General features: G+C 40.4%; 1 protein-coding gene across 5 annotated transcripts in view; it reads left to right on the top strand.

Moving 5' to 3' along the window:
* The window catches only part of LOC131458818 (glutaredoxin domain-containing cysteine-rich protein 2), a 32,712-nt gene extending 18,271 nt beyond the window's left edge, over positions 1-14,441 (top strand). For 2 of the 5 annotated variants that reach the window (XM_058628104.1, XM_058628103.1), the window contains exons 5-10: positions 6,133-6,228; positions 7,299-7,450; positions 7,803-7,986; positions 10,400-10,509; positions 11,274-11,498; positions 13,452-14,441. In XM_058628104.1, the coding sequence (XP_058484087.1) occupies positions 7,394-7,450; positions 7,803-7,986; positions 10,400-10,509; positions 11,274-11,498; positions 13,452-13,625 (750 nt within the window). In that variant the 5' untranslated portion in view covers positions 6,133-6,228; positions 7,299-7,393 and the 3' untranslated portion in view covers positions 13,626-14,441. Of the gene's footprint in view, positions 1-6,132; positions 6,229-7,169; positions 7,244-7,298; positions 7,451-7,802; positions 7,987-10,399; positions 10,510-11,273; positions 11,499-13,451 lie in introns of those variants that run through there. The other 3 variants (XM_058628107.1, XM_058628106.1, XM_058628105.1) reach the window with 3 other exon arrangements.
* The last annotated feature ends 7,947 nt before the right edge of the window (positions 14,442-22,388 follow it).

Raw genomic sequence — 22,388 nt, 5'->3', positions numbered from 1 at the left:
AAAATGATGCACTTGAAATGCAGACAGGCTTACGGAAGCATATTTGCAACCAGCTTCTGTTGGATGTGTTGAGGACCAAAACAAATCTTGTAAAAACACACCTGAAAAAAAATCTCATTAAAACAGACCCAACATATTTTTTTTGTAAAAACAGACCAGAATTATTTTTGGTAAAAAAATACAATATATATTGGGACAAAATATCCACCAGATCGACGCCCACCTCTCTGCTCTTATTCCTCTTTAAAGAACTGTTAAATTGCTGAGTGAGAAACTCCCAGGGTGACATTATTTTTCTGTTTACCTGGTAGCTGTTGCCCCCTGGTCACACATAGTACAAATATTTGCTGATTCCTGCTTGTTCCCTGCCTTTATTTGCCCCCACCTATGTCCGAAATCTCATTTTGGCTGGGAATAGAGTCGGCACAGACACTCATGCATCATCTTTTGAGAGTGAGGAGGAGGAGGAGGAGGAGGAGGATGAGGCCTCTGTCGCATTCACACTGCAAGTTTCTGCATGAACTTAGAGTTTCAAGGGAGTTGAACACTATCACCGCAACCATTCGGCTAATTAAAACGAGATAGAATATGAGTCCCGGTGAAATATTAACTTGACTGTGACTTGCAGCATCTATCATTTGATAGACACCGTAATTAAGATAATGAAATTTAAATGTATTAGTAGTTCTATTTAAATTGTTGCTGTAGAACAGATTTTTTCTGTCGTGACAGTCTAATCTAATTTGGTGCCAGTGGTTTCTGCTTTGTCATCAATTAGGTCTCTGTAAAGTCTTTCTGTAATTTACTATCAGAGTTTGTTTTCATGTATAAATTAAGTCATTTATATGTTAATTGCTAATTCACTGGCTGCTTTTTTGGGGGGAGTCTCTGAAACAATTCTGTGTCTGCAGCTGTTGCAGTGATGTGGAGATTTCTAAAAAATGCCTAACATGGATTTAGAGTCGGGGGACTTGGAGCTGTCTGACAATTTTTTGATTTGTCAGGGCTGTGTGAAGATTGAGTCCACTGCGGATCAAAACACACTTTAAGCACTACCAAGGCCACAGTGTCCCATGGCTGGGATGGTTTATGTGTGATCTCCACTTCATTATAAGCTTTTCAGACAGCCAAACAGTGGAAGCTGCGTCATAGACGCCCATAGTTTTTCATGTGTCTCTTTTATTTGAAACTGAAAAACAAAAACTACAGAGTTACAAGATTTCTGTCTGGGAAAAAAGGTTGTTTTTAAAGTGTAAATTCATTCGAGAACAGCGAGTTGTGCTGTGTCGTAGTTTGTAGCTCTCTATACTTGAGCCTTTTTAAGTGAATAATGGTAAGTTATAGCTGTAACTGACTCGTGAGAAGCTTGTAAATTAGACGAGTCACAGCCTAAACCTATTGTCTGTGCTGCAGATATTTCCTTTTTCGTCCGTAGCCTTCACAAAGGATATGACATTTGTGTCTCGGGGGATAATTGAAGACATGATTTTTCACAGCCTCGTCACTCCCTGCCTCTGCCCTACGTGGTTCTTCCTCATAGTCCCATGCATTTCTAATTACAGCCTTTCTTTCTTCATCTCTCTTGTCTTATCTTGTCTTCCCCCTCACACACACCCCCACCACCCCACCCTCCTGCCTGCCTGCCAGCTGCCCGAGTGCAGAGTAAGAGCAGAAAAATACTCTCTGAGTTAGTGCTCGTTGAAATTGGAAAAGAGAGAGAGAGAGAGGACTTTGGATAGCAGTAGTTCACGTCTGACATTGCAAAGCTCTCGTTTTACACGGCGAGTGATCAATACCGCTTTGTTAACTCACTTTTCGAAAAAACCTCTTGTGTAAATAAACGAGTAATTCAACCTTTCACTTATAACACCGCCTCCCTATGCCAATACACGTTGAATCCAGAGTTTGTGACTGATTGCTGTGTCATTGTCGCCTCAAAATAGGTGCCGCTGAAGTGAGCGACAGTGAATGCCGTCCCCTCCAGGGAGGGTGTCAAGAATAGTATACAAACAAAATAATGAGTCGGGTGTCTTTTTAAAAAGTGAGACTCTCACCTTTTGTTTTGTGTGTTTGTTGGAAGAAGGGAAGGAAAAAGCAGGAGACGAAAATAGAGTACAATAGACGGTACATGACTGAAATAGGTTGCAAGGACTAATGCTTCCTTCCTCTCTCTCTCTCTCTCCCTCACACAGCGAGACTTGCCAAGTGTAATGCTCATAACTCCTCTGGGTACTCTTACACCCTGGGGAAAAAACAATCAAATTGAACATGTACACGCCCCCATAAACACAAAATGACTTCCAAAATTAACATCCATTGATGCAGGGTAAAGGTAGGACATGGCACTGTAGCTGCAGATGGTTCAAGGCAGCTGATGTGTACAATATTCACTAAATGTATCACTTAGAGATCAATATCACACAGCTATAGAGTAAATTATTTTTATTATCTTCTATTTTTATTATATCTCTTTAAAGGAGACACTTCTTAAAGATGGAGTGCACCGCGTCCTTGTCCCTGGCATGTCAAATCAATGCAGTTAAATGTAATGTATTTGTTTCAATGTGCCAGTATTCAGTGAAAAACAACGGTTTGTTGCCCTGCTCAAATAAAGCTGGCAATCTATATTACACATTTTTATATATTACAATAAGGCAGCTAAGATTCATATTAATTTGAAAAAACCCTACAAGCCTGGTGAGATTGTGAAGCCCTATTAAAGTGTAAAGTCTTTTCAGGTAACAACCAAATACTCGGAAATGTCCTTTTTATAGCTGATTCCAGTTTAGGAAAACACCCATTTCATCACTGATTAATGAAAATCAGTTGTAATCAATGCAGTGTTTAAAATATGTAACATTAGATACATGTTTTGGTCTCAAGTTGGCCTAATTAAACTGAAATGCAGTCACCACACGCTATAACTAAAATAAGTTGTGACACTTTTACGAGAGCCTTAAAACTGCAAATGGATATACTTTTTTTTGGTTCTGTGTTAAGTTTATGATTATATGATTGTGACCAGTTGGTCTTACATGTTCAAAATATTCCATGACAGTAGGAATAGGAACAGCTAGACTTGGACTTTATCATGAGTGAAGGTGTAATAAGCTATAAGCAATGACCAGAACTGAGCTCAATGACTTTGTGTTTTCATTCATTCAATTATTTGGGATAAGGTCACATTTCAAACTTGCGGTGGAACTTCTGTGTGAATCCGAAGTAACAAAACCAGGAAGGTCAGAGGTGTAAAAGCTTCCCTAGTTTATCTTTAGAGAGATACAAAGAAACATTTCATTTTGCTTAAAAATGACTGGTAGCCTGTGGCAACTGCATAATAATTTTGACTCTTTTGTATGCTGTTTCATGACATTATGCTTTAGCGATTAGATCTTCAGGCTACAAAATCTCTTCTCTTTTTTGCGAACAGAATATTCTGTTTCATCACTCGGAGATGAAAAGTGATGGCGTTATTCAGGTGTATCCAGACAGCACTGTATGTATCTACTACTTTCTCCCTGCCGCACACTTTGAAAGAACTCCGGTGATGTATTCACCACTTGGCTGGATGATCTGTTTTTTATGACTCTGGTGATATATGAAGACAGCAGCGTGCAATCATCACCTGGATCGCGGCTACATAATTCCACTTTCAAGTGACACATCCATCGTACACAATGTACAGTCTGCATTTGCCCATTCAGGGAACCACACTTCCTTTTGTGTTTAAATTTGTGACTCAGTGGGACTATTAACTCATCTTCATCAGAATCCTAAAACCATTCATCCATCCATCTTCTACCGCTGTGGTGGTGGGGTACACCCTGGACACTTAGAGACAAACAACCATCCACTCTCTCACTCACACCTATGGTCAGCTTAGTGTTCAATTTACCTATATTGCATGTTTTTGGACAGTGGGAGGAAGCTGGAGAACCCGGAGAAAACCCACACACACAAGGGGGAGAACATGCAAACTCATCCTAAAACCTAAAACTGTTAATTCAAGGTTTCACTCACTCTATCAGAGCAGGCAGAGATGCAGGTGTTCGCCACAGATCGATAACTAGCAGAGACGATGTGCTGTGAGTAATGTAGCTCATACTGTATTTAGGAGAGGATAAAGGGGTAATAAAATATACATGCACTGTTAATATGGTGACAGAGACATTTTCAGAGTCACACTCATTTCAACTGAAAGCAGCGGCGAGAGAATCCAAGACGCAGAAACGATCCCTTCATCGCTTTGCACCCCAAACAATTTCTCACTTGAGTGACCACACACACGCTTGTTCTGCAATCTGATTAGGTAGAGACTCTGAGTTGGAGAAGACACAAGAGAGAGTCTTTACTCCTCCCTCCAGTGTTCTCTCTCTCTCTCTCTCTCTCTGGTTAAACAATCCATTCACTTTCTCCCGTAGCAGAACAGTCATTTAAGAGGACAAATGGTACGACTTATCTCTGACATGCATGAGGTTAATGGCGTTCATTTGTCAGATTAGCGTTAAGTTCTATGAAATGGCACTTAAAGTTTCAGAAGAATATGCTCACAGTGTGGAAACAGATTAATTCAAATATGTATGCACTTAGAGATTGGACATATTTACAAAAACACATCATGATCCACATATAACCAGGATGAGACCTGACATATGGTGCTTTAAATGATGCTGGCAGCATGAATGATTATCCATTGGCTCTAAAAAGTCAGAAAGGCCAATTCTGAAAATGACAAAGAGCAAAATAACTTTTTCTTTTATAAAGTGGGATGGGGGGCGGAATACTTATCAGGGTGTTATGACCCCAGCTCACATGTTTTGGTTTGCTTAGCCCTTTTATTTCCAGTTTCTCTCCAGTTGTGGGTTTGTACTGAGCTTCCTCCTCACCTTTCTTGTGTCTTTGCAAAATCCTTAAAAGTAGTTCAGCCGTAGTGTTTAAAGATTGGATAAGTTGCAGTATGGGTATTTAAGTTTGTTTAAGGTGTTGGCTTTTTTTGAGTAATTTTTCTTGTTTATCCAAGTTAAATAATTCTCATAATGTTTGGGCAAAATTGTTAACTTTTAAGTTTAACTAAATGGTAGCAGAAGTAGGAGAGAGAAGCCATTCTGTTTCACCTTTCCTGTTTCTTGTTTTCAGTTTCAGCTTAGGTAAGTTTTTCTATTTGCAGGTAAGATGAGGTTTAAAAAGACAGGTTTTGGTTTGTTATTTTGGCATTGATCTTCTGCTACACTTGTTTAAACAGACTTTGGATTTATTTTTGCTTTCTTTGGAAAGACGAGGTGGAAGACACACACACACACACGCACGTTACCCCTGGTTTCTCTAATTTAACCCACTTATTGACATTAGTGAGATATACATCTTTCAAATTCACTTTCTCAAGATGTTTGATCAGCCCTGTCCTGCTTCACATTGTACATTTTAAAACCAAGAGCTTCTCAGGACAACAATAGACTTAAGTTGACAGTTTCTGCTCTTAATTCCATGTTTCCTCACTGACGTCTGGTCATGCTGACATCTCCGACAACATGCAGGAATTTCAGAGGGAGAAAGGCAGCTGGATTTGTTTGTGTTTTGGACCAATCAGCATCTGATGAAGATCTCATCCTGCCAACTATCGGCATGTGGGTGTTAATGACAGCAAGGAGCGAATGTTCGTTAACATCAGTCGAGCGAAGAATGTCATGGAAGGTGTTTCTTGATGGAATTTATTTATTTCTTTTTTCCCAGCTGGCTTCACCAACCGTCGTAGACAGTAAGAAAAAAAAAAAAACAGATGGTCCATCCAACCTGCCAAGAATTCTTTGAAAGCACCTGCCCTTTATCCAAATAGCTTTTGAAAGGGCCTTCCAAGATGGTTCTGTGCAGCAAACCATTAGGCAAGTGCAGGCTAATTCCATCCACGAATGGAAAAACTATAAAGAAATTCTGCACTAATAAAGAACATAGTTGGGACAACTTGTAATAATATTTAGACACAATTAAAATACTTTTTAAAATAGCTTTTAAAGTGTTTTTTCTCTCGCTGAGCTGGAGCCAAGTTGGAGACTTTGTTACTAAAAGAATAAACATTTGTGGGGTAGGTGAACAATACAATTATGACATGTATTTTTGTTTTTGTGTGTGTTCCAGGTATTACTCATGCTGCGGGAGCCTATATCTGTTTACACAGTCACATCATGGGGGCTCGTTTTCCTTATGGGGACGAAAAAGGAAGTACCCACAACGGTAATTATTACATTTTAAGATGGAGACATGTTGTATTGTTAAGGTTAGGGTTAGAGTAAGTGTCCAGGAAATGAATGTAATTCAATGTAAATGTCCTCTGATGTCGATGTGTGGCTGGGAGGGACAGGACTTTTATCATCCGTGTGATATTTGACTATTCTTTACGCATGTTTAATACACGGTGACCCTTTCTATTACTCACACTGTTTTGTTGAGGTAATTACAAGCGAAACACAAATGAAGATATGTAATTAAAGCCATTACACCAGACAGAAAAACACTTAGCACATGGCTATTTAGGTAATTGCGACACATCAGTTCAAGTAATTATATTGCAGGATTATAAAGGAAGGAAGACGTTCATAAAGTGTGCTCTTTGTTGATCCAGAGTGCAATGAATGTGCTCGGTTGTTCTCTTTTCCTGAGGATTTAAACAAAGTAATGACATAGATTAAAGATAGTGATAAAGAAATTATTACTACACATATAAATGTTTAATCTGTTTTTAATTGATTGGACTCTAGACTACTTCTCAGGTGTCTGAAAGCCTCTTTATTTGAGAGTTTTACAAACCTGAGCTCCGTTGTCTCTTTTATCATCACACTTTGTGATGTTTCGGTGTAAGTTTCTCTTTCAAACAACGGTTATGTGTTATTGTTATTTCCAAAGAGACATCAAATGTCATGTTTACTTTTCAACAGTGATGCACTCGGCTCCCGTCCAATAACAGACAGGTGTACAACTACCAAACAACTCCCACACACACACACGGGATCCTCACAGGCTCCAAATACAATCTATTCTTGTGATCATAATTATTTGATGAAAGAGGTTCTGGTTTCTCAACCATCCCTTTTGTGCATACGATCTCGCCGTGAATAATTTAGCATGGAGAGCTGGAGAGGTGCGTCCCGTTAAAAAACAAAAAAAACAGCAGGTGCAGTCAAACCCAGGAGGCAGGACACAAGGACACGAGCATTTTCATTCACCCAAGTCTCAGGCTTCCCTTCTTTTGGTATATCAATCAAGTCCTACATTAATCCATCTTGTACGTCCTTTTATCACACCAGGCACCACAGTATCCAGCTGATGTCAGTTGGATCAATGTAAGGAGCCTCTTGGATGGACTGATGTTCTTGCTCTGTCCCCTCCTCTGTCAGCCACCATGGAGGAGCTCCAAATGAAACTGAATCAGCGGTATGAAAACACCAAGCCCAGAAAGGTGAGTTATTTATGGCATCGCTTTATTTCATTTTTTTATTCCATGGGTTTTTTTGACGACGTTTGATTAAGACATATTGAGGTCATTTCTGTCTCAGAGTGTTCTGTTTCATAAAATGTTTTTGTGCAACTATTTTATTATGTACCGCTAATAAGCTCAACGTTATAGCTCAGAGCTGTCTGAAACAGGAGTGCTGTATTTGTATCTGATCTTCAAACAAGCGGCAGAATAAAACAGTTTTGTCTTGCATGATGACATGCTGCTGTGTGACTGTAAATGAATCATGCAGTAATTAACAAGTCTTCATGTTGCCTTCACTTAAAAAAAAAACAACAACAAAAAAAAAACACAGGTAAGGTTCAAGCTCTCGTCGTCCTACAGTGGCCGGGTGCTGAAGCATGTGTACGAGGATGGTCAGGAGCTGGACAGTCCGGAGGAGAAATACCCTCACAGCTTTGTCCACCGCAAGATCCCCCCCAGCCACCTGGAGATGGAGCAGCTTTGTGGGTTTGAGGACGCTCACGGGGACCAACAAGGTGGGAGATTTATCTCTGTGTACACTCACTGTTGTGTCTGACTTCACTGAGGTGTGATTGGGCAGTAAACTTGTTACCAGAGGGAGAAGATGTGTAAACTCCATTTGTATAGAATATTAAAGCCCAAACTGTTGAGTTCTTTTTCAGCTGGTCCCTCTCTAGGGGGCGCCACAGCGGATCAGCTGCTTATTCAGTGATCTGCATATTTCATTGGCAGAGATTTTACACCACTATCTACTACCTTCCTGATGCAATCCCATGTATCTGGGCTGAAAATGATTTAGGGATGCTTTAAGCTTTAACCCCTTAACACAGAGCGTATCGCTGACGACACGTTCACACTTTGCATTACCGTAGTTACGCAACAGTTTGTGCCATCGAAAAAATTCCAACGGTTTCTGAAAGCTGAGGCATCACACGTCAAAGCCAATGTGTGGTTATTGCGGTAATTTCACTCGTGCTGTTTCAGGATGGTCCTGGGTATGACACTAAACTGCATCCAGGCGGAGTGGGGAGGGCGTGCGTGGGATCAGTGCACCCCGACCTGAAACCGTTACTACTCACTCTGTGGCTGGCGAGTGCGGTCGGCGCCACAAAACGGAGCGGGCCCTTGGGTTACTGGGGTTTGGAACCTTCAAGTCTCCAAGGGCAGTTGTCTTGCAACTGGCAGATGAGACGTGGTTTAAGGCGGACCTTGACTGTAATCAAGTCTTCTGGCAGCTCGCTGCAAGCACCCCAACCAGAACCAGTATGTCTCCATCTCAAATGGTGTCGCTGGAGAAGGGGGGTGTCCAAAGTGTGTGGGTCTCAGGCTCGTAAACCTGCAATCCACCGTAAACAAACTCACGAGAAGGCCATTCGTGCCAGAACCAACGAGCCTCAACTTTCTGACAATTGAGGCCCAAAGGATCTGATATGGAACGACTGCTTGTACACGAGCGACTGCCTAGCATTTTTTGGCCTGTTTTTGCACATTGATGCACAAGAAAACGTTTATACATACTGTTCAAATTTCAAATTTAACATGCAAAATCTGTCGTTCGTGTACAACTGCAGTGTTTAAATTGTCAAAGCAGTATTTTAACATGCAGCAAATTGTAAATAACTGCCAGATATTGGAAGTTATTCTGGAAAAATGGGCAAAAGCACTTAGTTACAGGACATTCTCTGGTCCTTCTATGGTTAAAATAAGCAAAAATGTGCTTTTGCCTTTTGATTTATTTGAAGAGCTGTTGTTTGTCTATATTTTCATAGTCTGTGAAGAAATAAAAGGTCTAAACTTTCGCCTCTGACACCAGTCAAAGTACAAGGATGCAAAGGCACTCTTTAACTTTCCAGCGGCCAAGTAAAAGCCAAGTTTGTACAGCGCCACTAACTTAAACACATTGATCACAATGAACAGTGTAATCACCCGTAAAGGTTCTCCCTTTTTTTTCCAATCAGTGCAACTGTTGGATATAGTTAATGTCAAGCCAAACCAATTTTCCAAAATGTATTAAGAACGTATAATCCACCACAAAAATGTACACAACATTGGTCTAGTTGTCTGAGCCTCTGTATCGCCAACAACATCACCGTCCTCAGGCGGCGGGTTAATCAGCCTCAGCAGCAGCTCCTACAGAAACAGAATTTTAGAATGCTGTGTTCTCCTCTCCTGCTGCATAAGAAAGATATTAATGCCCACAGTGATGACAGTGTTCGTGTCCCAGCTGCAACATAATCTACCCGAGTCCTGAGTGCACAGGTCATTAAGGTCCATTACTTTGGTATTTTAAAGGCAACAAAATTATAGCCGCTAACACAAGAGTAGGTGGATCATACGATGACCCCTGTGATCGTTACACTCTCTGAAATGAACTTTTCGAACAGCTACTGAGCCATTTTGTATATTAACATCATTTTATTTCTCCCGTTTGACCTGTAAAGCACTTGACAGTGGTTCCTAAACAGATTAATCACCATTTAAACATGCTTGTTAACATGTTTTTCATATATATATATATATATATATATATATATACTGGACGTATATTATACGTCCAGTTGAGGACGAAATCAGATGAAATTTGCTTTTTCAAACAACATTTTATTTTGGATACTTCCATTATTTGACTTTGCACACAGAAATTGAATTATTCCACAAAAACCAAAAAGTACCAGGGTCAAAATGATTAGCCCCCTTGAGAACAGACCTTTTTATCAAGGCCATAGCACAAACCACCATGGTGCAAGGACGTGCTTAGCTTTGCTCAAAACGCTCAAACTTTTAAAATCAAGTGAAAACTGAGGCTTATCTCCCAATTTACACACCGTATACAATCTCGAGTAAGAGTTTAAGTTGTCACTTGAGAAAGCATCGTGCCAAAAACAAAATAAATCCGTTTCCTGACAACATTTCTCATTCTGCATCCAGGTCAGTATCCTCCAACGGGGCTCATTGCCCAAAGAATAAATGTATACAGAGGAATGGGAAACTACAAGCCAACTGCTGATCTGACAGAGGGAGCAGAGGGAGACGCCAGCGTAAGTTGTTTTTGCAAGATTCTTGCATTTTGATAGTAATCAAGGTGAGAGTTGCTTCAGATTTTGCCATTTCTTTCTGCCTGAATGTCAAGTACGAGCAGCTGTCTTAATTGTCTAAATCCATTCTCGAGTGCGGTTCAAATGAAGTCGAATCAAGACGACTCCGCTGAGTTTTAATTAAGAAATCAAGCGGGACAACAGCTATCTTTTATAACGCAACAATGTGGCAATAGAATAAAACTATTACAATCTCGATGACGGGAAACACAAAGGCGCCCTCGTGGAGTCACAATTTATTGTTTCATGATAAGAGAGAACGGATAAATAGCAATGACCAATGGGTCTTTTAACAGTGTGCTGCTCAGAATTTTTTTTTTACAATTTCAATGGAATAAAAACAGCAAAAAAACTCTTCCTCTTACATGAAAAAGCCAGTTTTATTGAGCTGCCATGGAAGCAGCTTTGTAATGGTGGGATCATAGTAAGGGCAGGTAAAGGTACACTTGCTGCTCGCCTGATGTAAGAGTCACAACTGAGGTTGATAGTTATCACATTTATCAGTAAAAGACAGCCAGTAAAAGACAGCAATCTGGATGCAGTTTTTTCCCTTTTTTTTGTCCATTTTAGTGCATCATTTAAAGGCAGGTGCAGTGATCCTTAGGTGAACCTTTACTGTGCAATGTGCACTGAGTTTCTTAGTAATTAGTTCGATGTACTTTTAAAGTGATGTTGGGTTATTTGACCTATTCTTTCCCCCCCCTCAGTCCCAAGTGTTGGATTTTGGCAAGATAATCATCTACACCAGCAACCTGCGCATCATCAGGGCACCACCAAAGAATCCTGAGGTGTCGCGACACCACGCGGCGCCGCATGTGGACTTGGAAGCAAAACCAAAGGCCAAGGAGAGGGTGAGCAGGAGGAGAGCGAAAGCTCTGAGTATACAGGACGGGGAGGACAAAGAGGCGCACAGCAGCAACATTAAGACCACGGTAATGGTCCTCTGCCAAATGATTCTCAGTGGTGTTGTAGGTTTTTATCATCCCATTTTTTTCCCCCCACCATGTTCCCTCCCTCCTCTCCTCTTTTTTCTTTCTTTGCATGAGTCTCACCATCGATTCCTCAGTTTAAATTTGCTTTCAAGAGAATAAGAATTGTAATTTACATCTACTCACAAAGGGGTGATTTTTTTTTTTCTCCCCTCATCCCACAACCGTCTTTGTGTTTCTTTGTAAGTGCCACCTTATTTGTACTGCCATTATTTTCCTTCTCCATGTGGCCCCCTCTTGCTGCTGCAGCAACCACCGGCCCATTGTCCTCGTGTTATCTATCAACTGTGAACAGATACTGATGAGTCCACAGTTTTTACTCTGCCCTTGCTGCATTTGCCTGCCACTTACCAGGCTGCAAGGATTACCCACTCCCTCCCTCTCACCTCCTTGGATGATTACTGCTCTCTTTGCTTCACTCCCCTCACCCTTTTCCCACCTTTCTTGTTAGATTCCCATTTTCTCTAGCACATGAAAAAAAAAGGTCCATCTTCCACTTTTTCTCTCTCTGTTGTCTTGCGGTCTCTCTTTCTTCCATGGTTCCTCCTTTCGCCGTCTTTATATTTCTGTAAGCGTCAGCATGGATTTATACCTTGATTTCGCTCTAAATGCAACAGCTTAACTGTGGCAGCGTGTCACCAATGCTAAGTGCAACTTCAGGGAACTATAGTGGATGATTAATCTTATTACTTTTACCTTGAACTGTCAACCATTTAAAAAAAATCCCTTTCTCCCTTTGTCCATTACAGTAAAGCCTTCAACACCATCTCGATGCTGTTCATTTTTCTTTTACTGCAGATGTTTTATTGTTGTATTTATACTGCACTGTGTGTGTCTATCCTATAATGTGCTGCTTACTTTCAGTTCCCTTGATTTGATATTTATCAAAGAAATGTTCAAATATTTTCTTTCTTCCATGTCACTGATGTACTCCAGTCCATCTATTTCCTGCGGCGGTATCTTTAAAGTAGTTCATGAAGATTCAAATATAACCACGTTGTACATTTCCTGACGTTGTCGCTGAAGCGCGGGCAGCTTGCTCATTATTGTAATGATTCACTGACTGTAAAAATGATGGACTGGCCGTACATTACGCTGGAACTCACCTGCTTAGCAAGAGCAAGAGCATTTCATAAGAAATACAATTGGAAAATGAAAATGCCCTATGTCGATCAGGCGAGGCAAGGTTATTTATGTAGCACATTTCATCGCAAAGAAAACCCAATGTGCTTTAGATTAAAATACAGTAATAAAATATCCAGTCGAGGAAATAAAACCCATAATACAATTTCGATACCATTGATCTATACCTACACACATATTCCCACTTAGTCACATTTAATATTGCTTGACAAAACAGAAAGTTAAAGGTCCACAGTGACTAAATGCACTTTTACCTGCTGCTGATTTTACCTGAGGCGCCGTCTAAGGACCTCAAAGGTCTGATGGGATTGTCGACCCATTGCATTGAAATGTCAGAGGTCAAAAAATGCTTTTCAGTGTTTGCCAGTAAAGGGCAGACCATTTAAATTCCATGTACACATGGGTATACACAGCCATCTGTTTTGAAACAACCTAAATTATTAGTAATATTTAAAATATGTGGGGAAAAAAAAACCCACCCAAGTTGTTCAAATGTGGCCAAATCAGATTTGAGGATTCAGAGCAGCTGTGTCGCACGATGATTACATTGCAGTACTCTATACACACCACAGCTGTTTAGATTTGGATGACACACAACTTTATCTAATGACCTTGCGCCAACTTTCGGCTTAATCCCAACCTGGGCATTAACTTTTTTTAACCTTTTTTTTAACGTGTCTCTCACTTGTACTCGCTTCTCCTCCTCCTCCTCCTCCTCCTCCTCCTCTAATGTGTTTCTTCTTCTTTCTTCAGGAGGCAGACAGCTGCCAGCATTGTGGTGGTTCGGGCTGCGCTCCCTGCTCTCTGTGTCACGGCAGCAAGCTGTCTATGCTCGCGAACCGCTTCAACGAGTCCATCAGTGATCTGCGCTGCCAAGCTTGCTATCCCCATGGCCTGGAGAAATGCCAGTCGTGCTCCAGCAAATAGCACCATTTGGCTGACACGCACGTCTGTCTGTCTGGCTGAGGGAGTGCGTGCGTGAGTGAGTGAGTGAGTGAATGAGTGAGTGAGTGGTCAGACTATACTCAGTGGCAATAATGCTCTAATCCAAAATGTTCTTGGTTGGGTGTTTTAATCGCGACGAGGAAACATAAGCCATCACTGGAAAAGGGGAATTATGACAGACACAGAATCATAAATTACAATTACTGCGTGCAGTGGAAACGGCTTGCGATAAAAAAAAAGAACTCATAATCGCTCCTTTGTTGTCACATTATTTAGCATCTGCACTCAGCCTCCTGATAACACCTTCAGTACACGCTTCCACAACACAGTTATCCTTCCGATTGCTGTCATGTCCCTCCGCTGCATGACAGCTATTGGCATTATTTTTCTTTCCCTGAAAGCACGGGGAGAAATACAGGAGAATAAAGACTGTAATATGGAAACGTAAATACACACAGATTGAGAGACGAGAGTGGGACATAATTGGAAACATAATAAATATAATAAAAGTGCCTCGCTGCTGATTATGGTGTGTCACAGAAAGGGAGAAAGTCACAAACGTTAGAAAAGCACACACTGCACGCCAGCATTGCAAAGGTGTGACGTTCAAAGAATACTGGTTTTTCGTTGGAGTAACACTTTGTCGAGATAGTGTTTCAGACGAAACGAGAGGTGACAAGAAAATCATGGAACAGTTAAATAAACGACAGGAAATCTTTAAGGCTGTTAAACTGTGTGCGTTACTGTGACGTTTTATTTTCGTTAGCGGTTTTTATTGTTCTCAGGTGTTTTGATTTTGTTTGAAAGCTTCATTCACACACTTTTGGTAAATTGATAAAATAAAGTACCTGCTTCGTTTCTGACGCCCTTCTCTTTTACTGTGTCCGACGACTGCTTTTATAACATAATCTTTGTTTTATACTCGTGTCAGTTTGTTTTATTCAGATGGGAAGATCACGGAGCTCCGATGAACTGCTGACTTAGTCTTAATCTTCAGCCTCCGTAAGTCTTGTATTTTCACTGAGCATCAGTCTGATGTCACTATTATATTATACACATATAATATAGTTTTTTTATGGCTGTAATCTTACAGTTCCATAGTTAAAGTGTGAAAAGTGATTGCTTACATATTTGATCTCTTTCACAGTCGGTTTGGAATATTTGTGTTTTCACAGCAAACCTAATTCATTCAGTCATTGCATATTTGTTATTACATTCAATTCAATTCAAATGCACCAAGCCACGATATTTAGAATCGTACCATTTCAGTATGATTAAACGGGGAAAGAAAAACAAAGTTAAACATTATAGCAGCAATAGCTGAATGTTTTTTTAATAAATTCTGCTGCGCAATTACACATTTTCTGTGGCAGCAGCTTTGCCCAAGAGTACATGAATTCATTACAAGTTATTGTGAGTTCTCCAATAAGTTTTAAACAACAGAGATGTCTCTTTATACTGTATGTGCAAAGATGTTTCTAAAAGTGGTTCCTTTGTAGAAAAACACAGTATTAAAAAGCCTAATATGCCCCTCTAACATTTCCGTAATCAGACATGAGCCTTATAATTTATAATGGCTGCTGAAATTGCACCTTTATTTTTTTTTACTCTAAGGCAAAGATCATCAATCCGTATCATTGTTAGCAGTAGATTGTACTTACTGTACCACAGCTCAAACTCATGCCAGGAAAAGCACAAAAAAACAACAACATTGCAACCCACCGTGCCTGCGTCTAATGGTGTTTTTGGTGCCGGCGCTTCCATTAGTTTTTGTCTCATTGTGTTAGATTTAAAGAGTCGACTGCAGCCTGCATAAAAGCCCTATCAGCAATCAAACACTTGCAATTGTGGGATGACAGAAGAAGCCTGAATCTTTCCGGCTCCTTATTCATTCTCCTCTCTCTGACTGACTGCTCGGCTTAAAACTGGGCCACACATGCTGTAAAAAAAAAAAAAAAAAACTGAGCTTTTTAACGTTGTCATGTTAGCCCCCTACAGTCCCACTTAGTGTTTCGCAAGGGAACCTCAAATGTGACACTAAATACTATGGGTGTGCAGCGTGCGGGGAACAAGAAGTCGGGGCAAATGTAGAGCAAGAGAATCACTAGAGAAATGCATATCACACACTTTGTGGATTTAAAAAAAAAAAAAAAAGGGTCCGTGTTCAAACAAAAAGCCTACATTTATTCCAGCTGCAGGATCGCTGATTCGGCTCAAGGAAGAAAAAAAGGGGAGAAGTGCACCTTTACGTTGGATCATATGCCCCAAATTGTATTAGTACAAACAGAACAAGAAAATATTGCCGCATCTGTCAAATAGCTGACAAGATACAACATAATATACTGCCCCACCGGCAACATTTTAATGTTGTTAGCGCTCTATTAGCACAACGCTTTTAACCCACCCACAGTTTTGCTCTTTTCAAAGCAAAGATCCTGCGACCTTTCCTGATTACGCCGCTGACTTGACTTCTGTGTTTACTGTATTTTGGTGCGTGCACATACTCCCACACATGCATGAAGCTACGGTTTAAACAATGGAACATTACAATAAAATAGCAATTTATTAGAGATTTGCATCATTAAATTGCTATTTTATCTTATTTTATATATGTACTGTATATATAACATTTTCCCAGTGACAACATTATCATTTATGATGTTTTATGGATATGTTATCTCTTATGGCCCTTTTATAATAATATATGACCCAGGGAGTATAAGGGAGGGAGGGGGGGGCAGACTGTGAACATTAATCATCTAACTCTCATATGAGAATATTACACCTTGTCAAGAAGTGAGACACATTTCATCTCCAAGCACTTTGGCTTTCCTTGTTTGGTTTGTAGATTATTATACCTTCCTGTGCGTCTCTGCTTTGACTCGTTCAATCTCCATCTTTCAGTACATATGTTCTGTATCTATATATATGTGCACGTACATTTTTGACACATAAGCAGCAGCAGCAGCAGCAGCAACGTGAATGCAGACACTGTCCTCTCTAATTAAAGAGTGGCCCGGCTCAGCCTTTAAGCCTCGATCACAGCGAGCATCAACCATCCTGACGAATACTCAGTCAAAACAACTCCCATTAGCCGAAGTGACCTCTGCAAGTGTAGTTTACGGGGCAAATGAGAATAGTAACCTCCTTACCCCACCGTTGAAATTAATAGTCTGTGCAACAGAGGCAGTGTTATGAAACAGATAAATGCATCCATGATTCAGAAGCTTTGCAAAAAAAAAAACCCTGCCCCAAGGTCAGTAATTTAACTGCCTCACTTTTGTCTATTACACTGTGAATCTCTGTTTTTACAAATTGAGTGTTTCTGTGTCATGTGCGGTGTTTATCTCGGGTAATTAACTCGACGTGATGGGATTTACTGTGGTTTCATTGTCACTACTGTACATTTTCATCCTCTGATTATTCTCAGCAGTGGTTAGCACTCTTGCCTTTGCAGAAAGAAGACCCGCGGATCGAGATCCGGTTAGAACAAGGGCCGAGTTTGCTTGTTCTCCCTGTGTGTGCGTGGGTTTTCTCCGGGTTCTCTGGCTTCCTCCCACATGCAGTATGGGGATTAGGTAAATTAGACACTGTAAATTGACCGTAGGTGTGAGTGTGAGAGTGAATGGATGTTTGTCTCTATGTGGCCCTGGGATGGACTGGCAATCCTATCACCCTATGTTAGATAAGATTGGCACAGCGCCCCCCGCGACCCTCATTCAGGATAAAGCAGTAGAAAATGCATGGATGGATGGAAGGATGCATTATTTTTCAATTAATTGTTCTGCAAATGCACATACCATGTTATATCATGAATGTATGTACAGGCCTGTGGTTTTCTGACTTTCATGATGTATTGAAACACTTCTTCACTGTCACCTCTATCTTTGGGGTGTTAGGTTTTCCACCTTGTGCTATAAATATGATTGTATGGGTCCCAACATGTATCAGTGAAGGAAACCATATTGAATATCACTGTGTGTGCACAACAGTGACTCTTTGACGTGACGTGTTCCATCCATGCTTTATCCTCCCTCATGAGAGTCGCGGGGGGTGCTGTCAATGTGCCTACGGTCAATTTAGAGTACCTAATCCCCATGTTGCATGTTTTTAGACTGTGGGAGGAAACAGAAACCCCTTGCACACAGGGACATGATGTGTTCCAACCACTTTAAATAACAAAGACAACCAGTAAGATTACAGGTAATCAAGTCACTCTACAGAGGTGAAGCAAAGACAAACACAAACAAAAAAACAAACTCTTGTCTTTAAAAGCCTTTATAAATCACAGGTATTTTGCAAGTACTGCTGGCCAAGTCCACAAAGATTACTGGCAAGGTGAAAGACAAATTGCCCACTCCGGAGGGCAACAGCGGAAGCTGTAGTAGGGACAAGGTGGTTGTAAGAATTGGAGACAGGAATAATAACATACCTATAGTGAGGATGACAGCTATAGCTGTGAGAAACACAATGAGGAGAGGGAGCAGCCAGGGATGGGCTGTATGTTGTCAGGAGTTATTGCTGCAGAACCGTTCTCTTAATTGTCCAAAGACTTTGCAAATCAGACCAAATGTCTTTGTACAAAGCACTTCACTGGCTCTAATACCCCGATGTCAATAGTGTATCAGCTATGCTCAAACAGCTGACAAAGCATAAGATGGGGGGGGAAGGCAAACCTGCATTTTAATGACAACACCTTGAACTGCAGCATTGAAGATCCACTTTTTTTCTTAGGATGAGACCTTTTCCGTGTACACTTATATAAATGAGAAGCATCAAAACGAGTGAATAATCCCATATAAGAGGTATAACGGTGAAAGCTTAAAAGAACATAACAAGCACTGCTAATGGGGATAGAAATATATTTCCTTGCGTGTCAAAGGGCATTATATAAAATTAATGTTGCATGTCTGGGGAGGAAAAAAGAAAAATCAACCAGAGGGATGAATGACTTACAAACAGCAATATAGTCGTACATCTGACAACTGACAAAATACTAAATGTCAGGTCTTATTGTGGTATCTGATTTGTCCAAATCCATGGTTACTGTAACACAAAAAGGATAAATCCCGTGAAGATGAGCTCAGTCGTTAAAGGTTTCAATAAGAAAACATGAGCTGAGAAGAAAGATGGATGTGAAGAGGCACCACTAATATTTCCGTTTAGATCAATCGAGAAGATTATCAATAAGATACTTGTATTATCAATTATCAATTATAATAATTTACTAAGGTTTGTATTCATTGCTTTAGTATGATTTTTGTGATGAATTTGTGTCATTAAGCCATAATGAAACATCGCTTCTTTTTTCAGAATAGAAACAAAATATTGTAGCGCAGGCACAAAGTGTGATAATATTTTTGTTTATAGTGATGATTCAGTCTGTAATAAGTGTACATCTCGGCTCAGACATGCTGAGATAAAGGGACGGAAAAGAAAAACAAAGACTGCACCTAATTAGGGCAGTGCACCCATTGCAGTATATTGGCAATTGCATTTAACATGTAGAATAGATTTTGCATATGAGCACAAGTCACCGTTTGATTAAAGACAATCTAGAATCTGAGCGTGTTTCACGGTGCAGGTACACAGAGGGGGGGAAAAATCAGACTAAAACACGCTGACTCCTGACTCTAAAGGGCAGGTTTAATCGTTTAATGAGCAAAACAGCTAAATGTGTCCCCTAAGCAAACACCATCGCTCTATAATCTCTTACTAAATTTGCTTCACTGCTGTAGCGTGAAGTTTCATCATACGCTGAGTATTTGTCAGTCAAAACAAAGTCGATTTTAAAATTCAAATAGGCCTAAGTGGCCAGGGGAAGTTATAAAAAAAACAAGCTCAACTTTTGCTCATCAGAAACTTCCAGTTCATTCTCAGTAGGTAAATAAGCAAAGTATATTGCAATGACCCCGGGCAATAAAAGCTGTAACAAACACAGGTTTTGATGCTGAAGTCAGAATCTGGTCTGTTATTTATGTGTCGCAAAAGCCACAAGATATGATTTCACTCTTACAGCCTTCAAATCCTTGTTTTGGCATTATTATTATTAGTATTATTATTATATTGGAAAAATATGACTGCTACAGATGTAAAAGCATGAAAACCTTTATACCATGCCATATTTTTTTAAGGACCTGGAACTAACTGCAAGCTTCCTGAATCAAAGTGATGGTTTTGGTTCTGTAAACTCACATTTTGTGCCTTCACTTAAATAAAAAAAAAAAAATAAAAATTTGAAATTGAAAATGTATCATTAGTAAAACATTTTAATGAAACATTTGGTACTATCTCAACTGAACTTCTTATTGAGTATCTATGCATTTTTGGGTGTCATGATGAGTTGACCTTTACAGATCATGTTGCCTCTGACGCCCGGTCATGTCGCTTTGCACTATTCAATATAAGAAAAATCAGGCCGTACCTATAACAGGCTACCCAGCTCCTAGTACAGGCTTTGGTCGTCTCCCGCCTCGACTACTGCAACGCCCTGCAAACAGGCCTCCAGATTGTCCAGAACATGGTGGCACGCCTGGTCTTCAATCAGCCTTAAATGGCACATGTCACCCCTCTGTTCATTGAGCTCCACTGGCTACCCTTCAATCACTGATGCTAGCCCACACAGTGCTCCATGGGTCTGCTCCCACCTCCTTAAATGCTCTCCTAAAGGCTTACAGTATGTTACCCCTCGACTACTCCGTTTATCAAAGGATTGACGTCCGGCAGTGCCAACTCCCCGCACAAGAACATCCAGACTCTTTTCAAGTGTCGTTCCATGCTGGTGGAATGAGCTACCGAGCACTACCAGAACAGGGGGGTGGGGCGTTTATCTCTGTCTATCTTCAAGAAGCTCTTGAAAACCCAGCTCTTCCAAGAGCTTCGCCTGTCCTAGCACTTACCTTCCCTGCAATCTCCTTCTGCACTCTCACTCTCTGTCAGTCCACTGTTCCTATCTAGTGGATTTCTTTCCAAGACTTCTCCTATGTAGCGTATTCCTCTTTTGTAAGTCGATTTGGACAAAAGCGTCTGCTGAATGCTTACAATTTCTGAGAAAGTAATGAATAGAATATCATTTAAAAATCAGAGTAGCCCAACCACACGTGGGTTCTATCAGAGGCTGGTTGCCTAAATATTGAAATAACAACAACTCTAAGGCAACACTATAACCATTACTGGTTTACTGACTCGACACAGAATAACCCACATACTGATAATATACAGATTTAAAATATTTTGAATCAATCATATTTTGTCATTCCACTCGGGCCACCAGAGGGAGATGGCTATACTGCAAGTGGTTATGCACTTCCATCTGGTGAAATAAGCTCTGCTCCCGCAGGAAGTCCTCGGGGGAATATGAGCTGTTTTGTATACTTCATCTCGGAGTGCAGGAGAAGCCCACACTGTGCGGTAGTGAACCAACCATAAAGTCACATAACACTGAGCTATATGATACATAAAAAGCACAAGGCTGGAGATGTTAACGCGGTGGAGGAGGCAAGAAAATGAGCTCAGTCAATGTGCGGTATGTTTGCAACGGGATGAGAGCGAGGCGAGAGCCGGTCACATTTTAAACATCGGCTCGTCGTCCTCGTCGAAGGTGATTGGTATTTTATCTGACGCTCGGCTGGGAGATGTGCAGGAGTGCAGCGCTCCTTCAGAGCGACTGCAATGCTTTATTGGTAATCATCTCGGTAACTATCTCCCTGTTTGTTTTATTAACTCTGCTGATTATGTGAGCTCACAAGTACCATCTGCATCACGGTATAAATGTTTGTTAGTTTTCCCTTCGTTAAGCTGACTGATGGTGGATGAAATTGTTTTTCTTCTTTTATAATTCATCCCTCTCTCTGACCCCGTGGTTGTTGGATGTTTCGTAGCTTTCGTTGCACTTTGTTGAATGTGTAGAAAAAAGATGAAGAGTCAAACTGCCAGAATCAGGCCCAGCAAGTTCAAGAAGAGTAAAGCTGCGCTGAGGTCAGTTAAAAAGGTCCAGTAACATTTAACACTTAAGAAGGTTAACCCTTAGTTAACCAGCACCCATGGTAAATCGCCGTGGGAATAATACACAACTCCTTATATGGACATCCTGGGGTTGTGTGTTTATAGGTCACATACTCAGGCTTTAAATTTTTTTTTGTTTTTCTTACGTGTTGTTGAGTCAAAAGTTATGATTCATTTAATATTACATTTTTAGTGGTAATATAAAGTAGCAATAATTGTGCAGAAGTCACAAAATTAGACAGTTTTTTAAAGTTTTTTGAACTTTGAACTGTGACGTATTTCCAAATTTCACAAATTCAATCCGATTTTAAACATTTTGAGTACTTCTGGCTCAGGTGTGTTTGTATATTTGGTGAAAATAATCGAAAATGCTGAAAAAAGGATATAAGACACTCTATATTGCGCATTCTTATACCGTCTGTATATACTGCATGTAAAAAAAACCGTTTATATGCACTTAAGACATGGAGGCTGTCCTCTTGCACGTGTACTTGTACATGCCTCTCTCACTTTGAAGCAGATACTTGCTGCTGCTACACAAACATTAACATGATGCCAAAAAAAAGACGAACAAAGTGTAGTTCCCTGACACCTTTGGGAAAAGAAGGGTTGAGAAAAGGGGTTCTCTGTTTTACTTTCAATCTAAATATTTCTTACCCTTATAATTCACTACTGTGAAACAGCTTGTTTTCTGTGTCTGTATCTCTTATGCTTCACATTTGTCCCCATTCTGTCCCTGTG

This window comes from Solea solea, chromosome 4, assembly GCF_958295425.1.
Source record: "Solea solea chromosome 4, fSolSol10.1, whole genome shotgun sequence".
NCBI classification, from domain to species: domain Eukaryota; kingdom Metazoa; phylum Chordata; class Actinopteri; order Pleuronectiformes; family Soleidae; genus Solea; species Solea solea.
The sequence above is the reverse complement of the archived record's forward strand: the minus strand, read 5'-3'. Positions and strand labels throughout refer to the sequence as shown.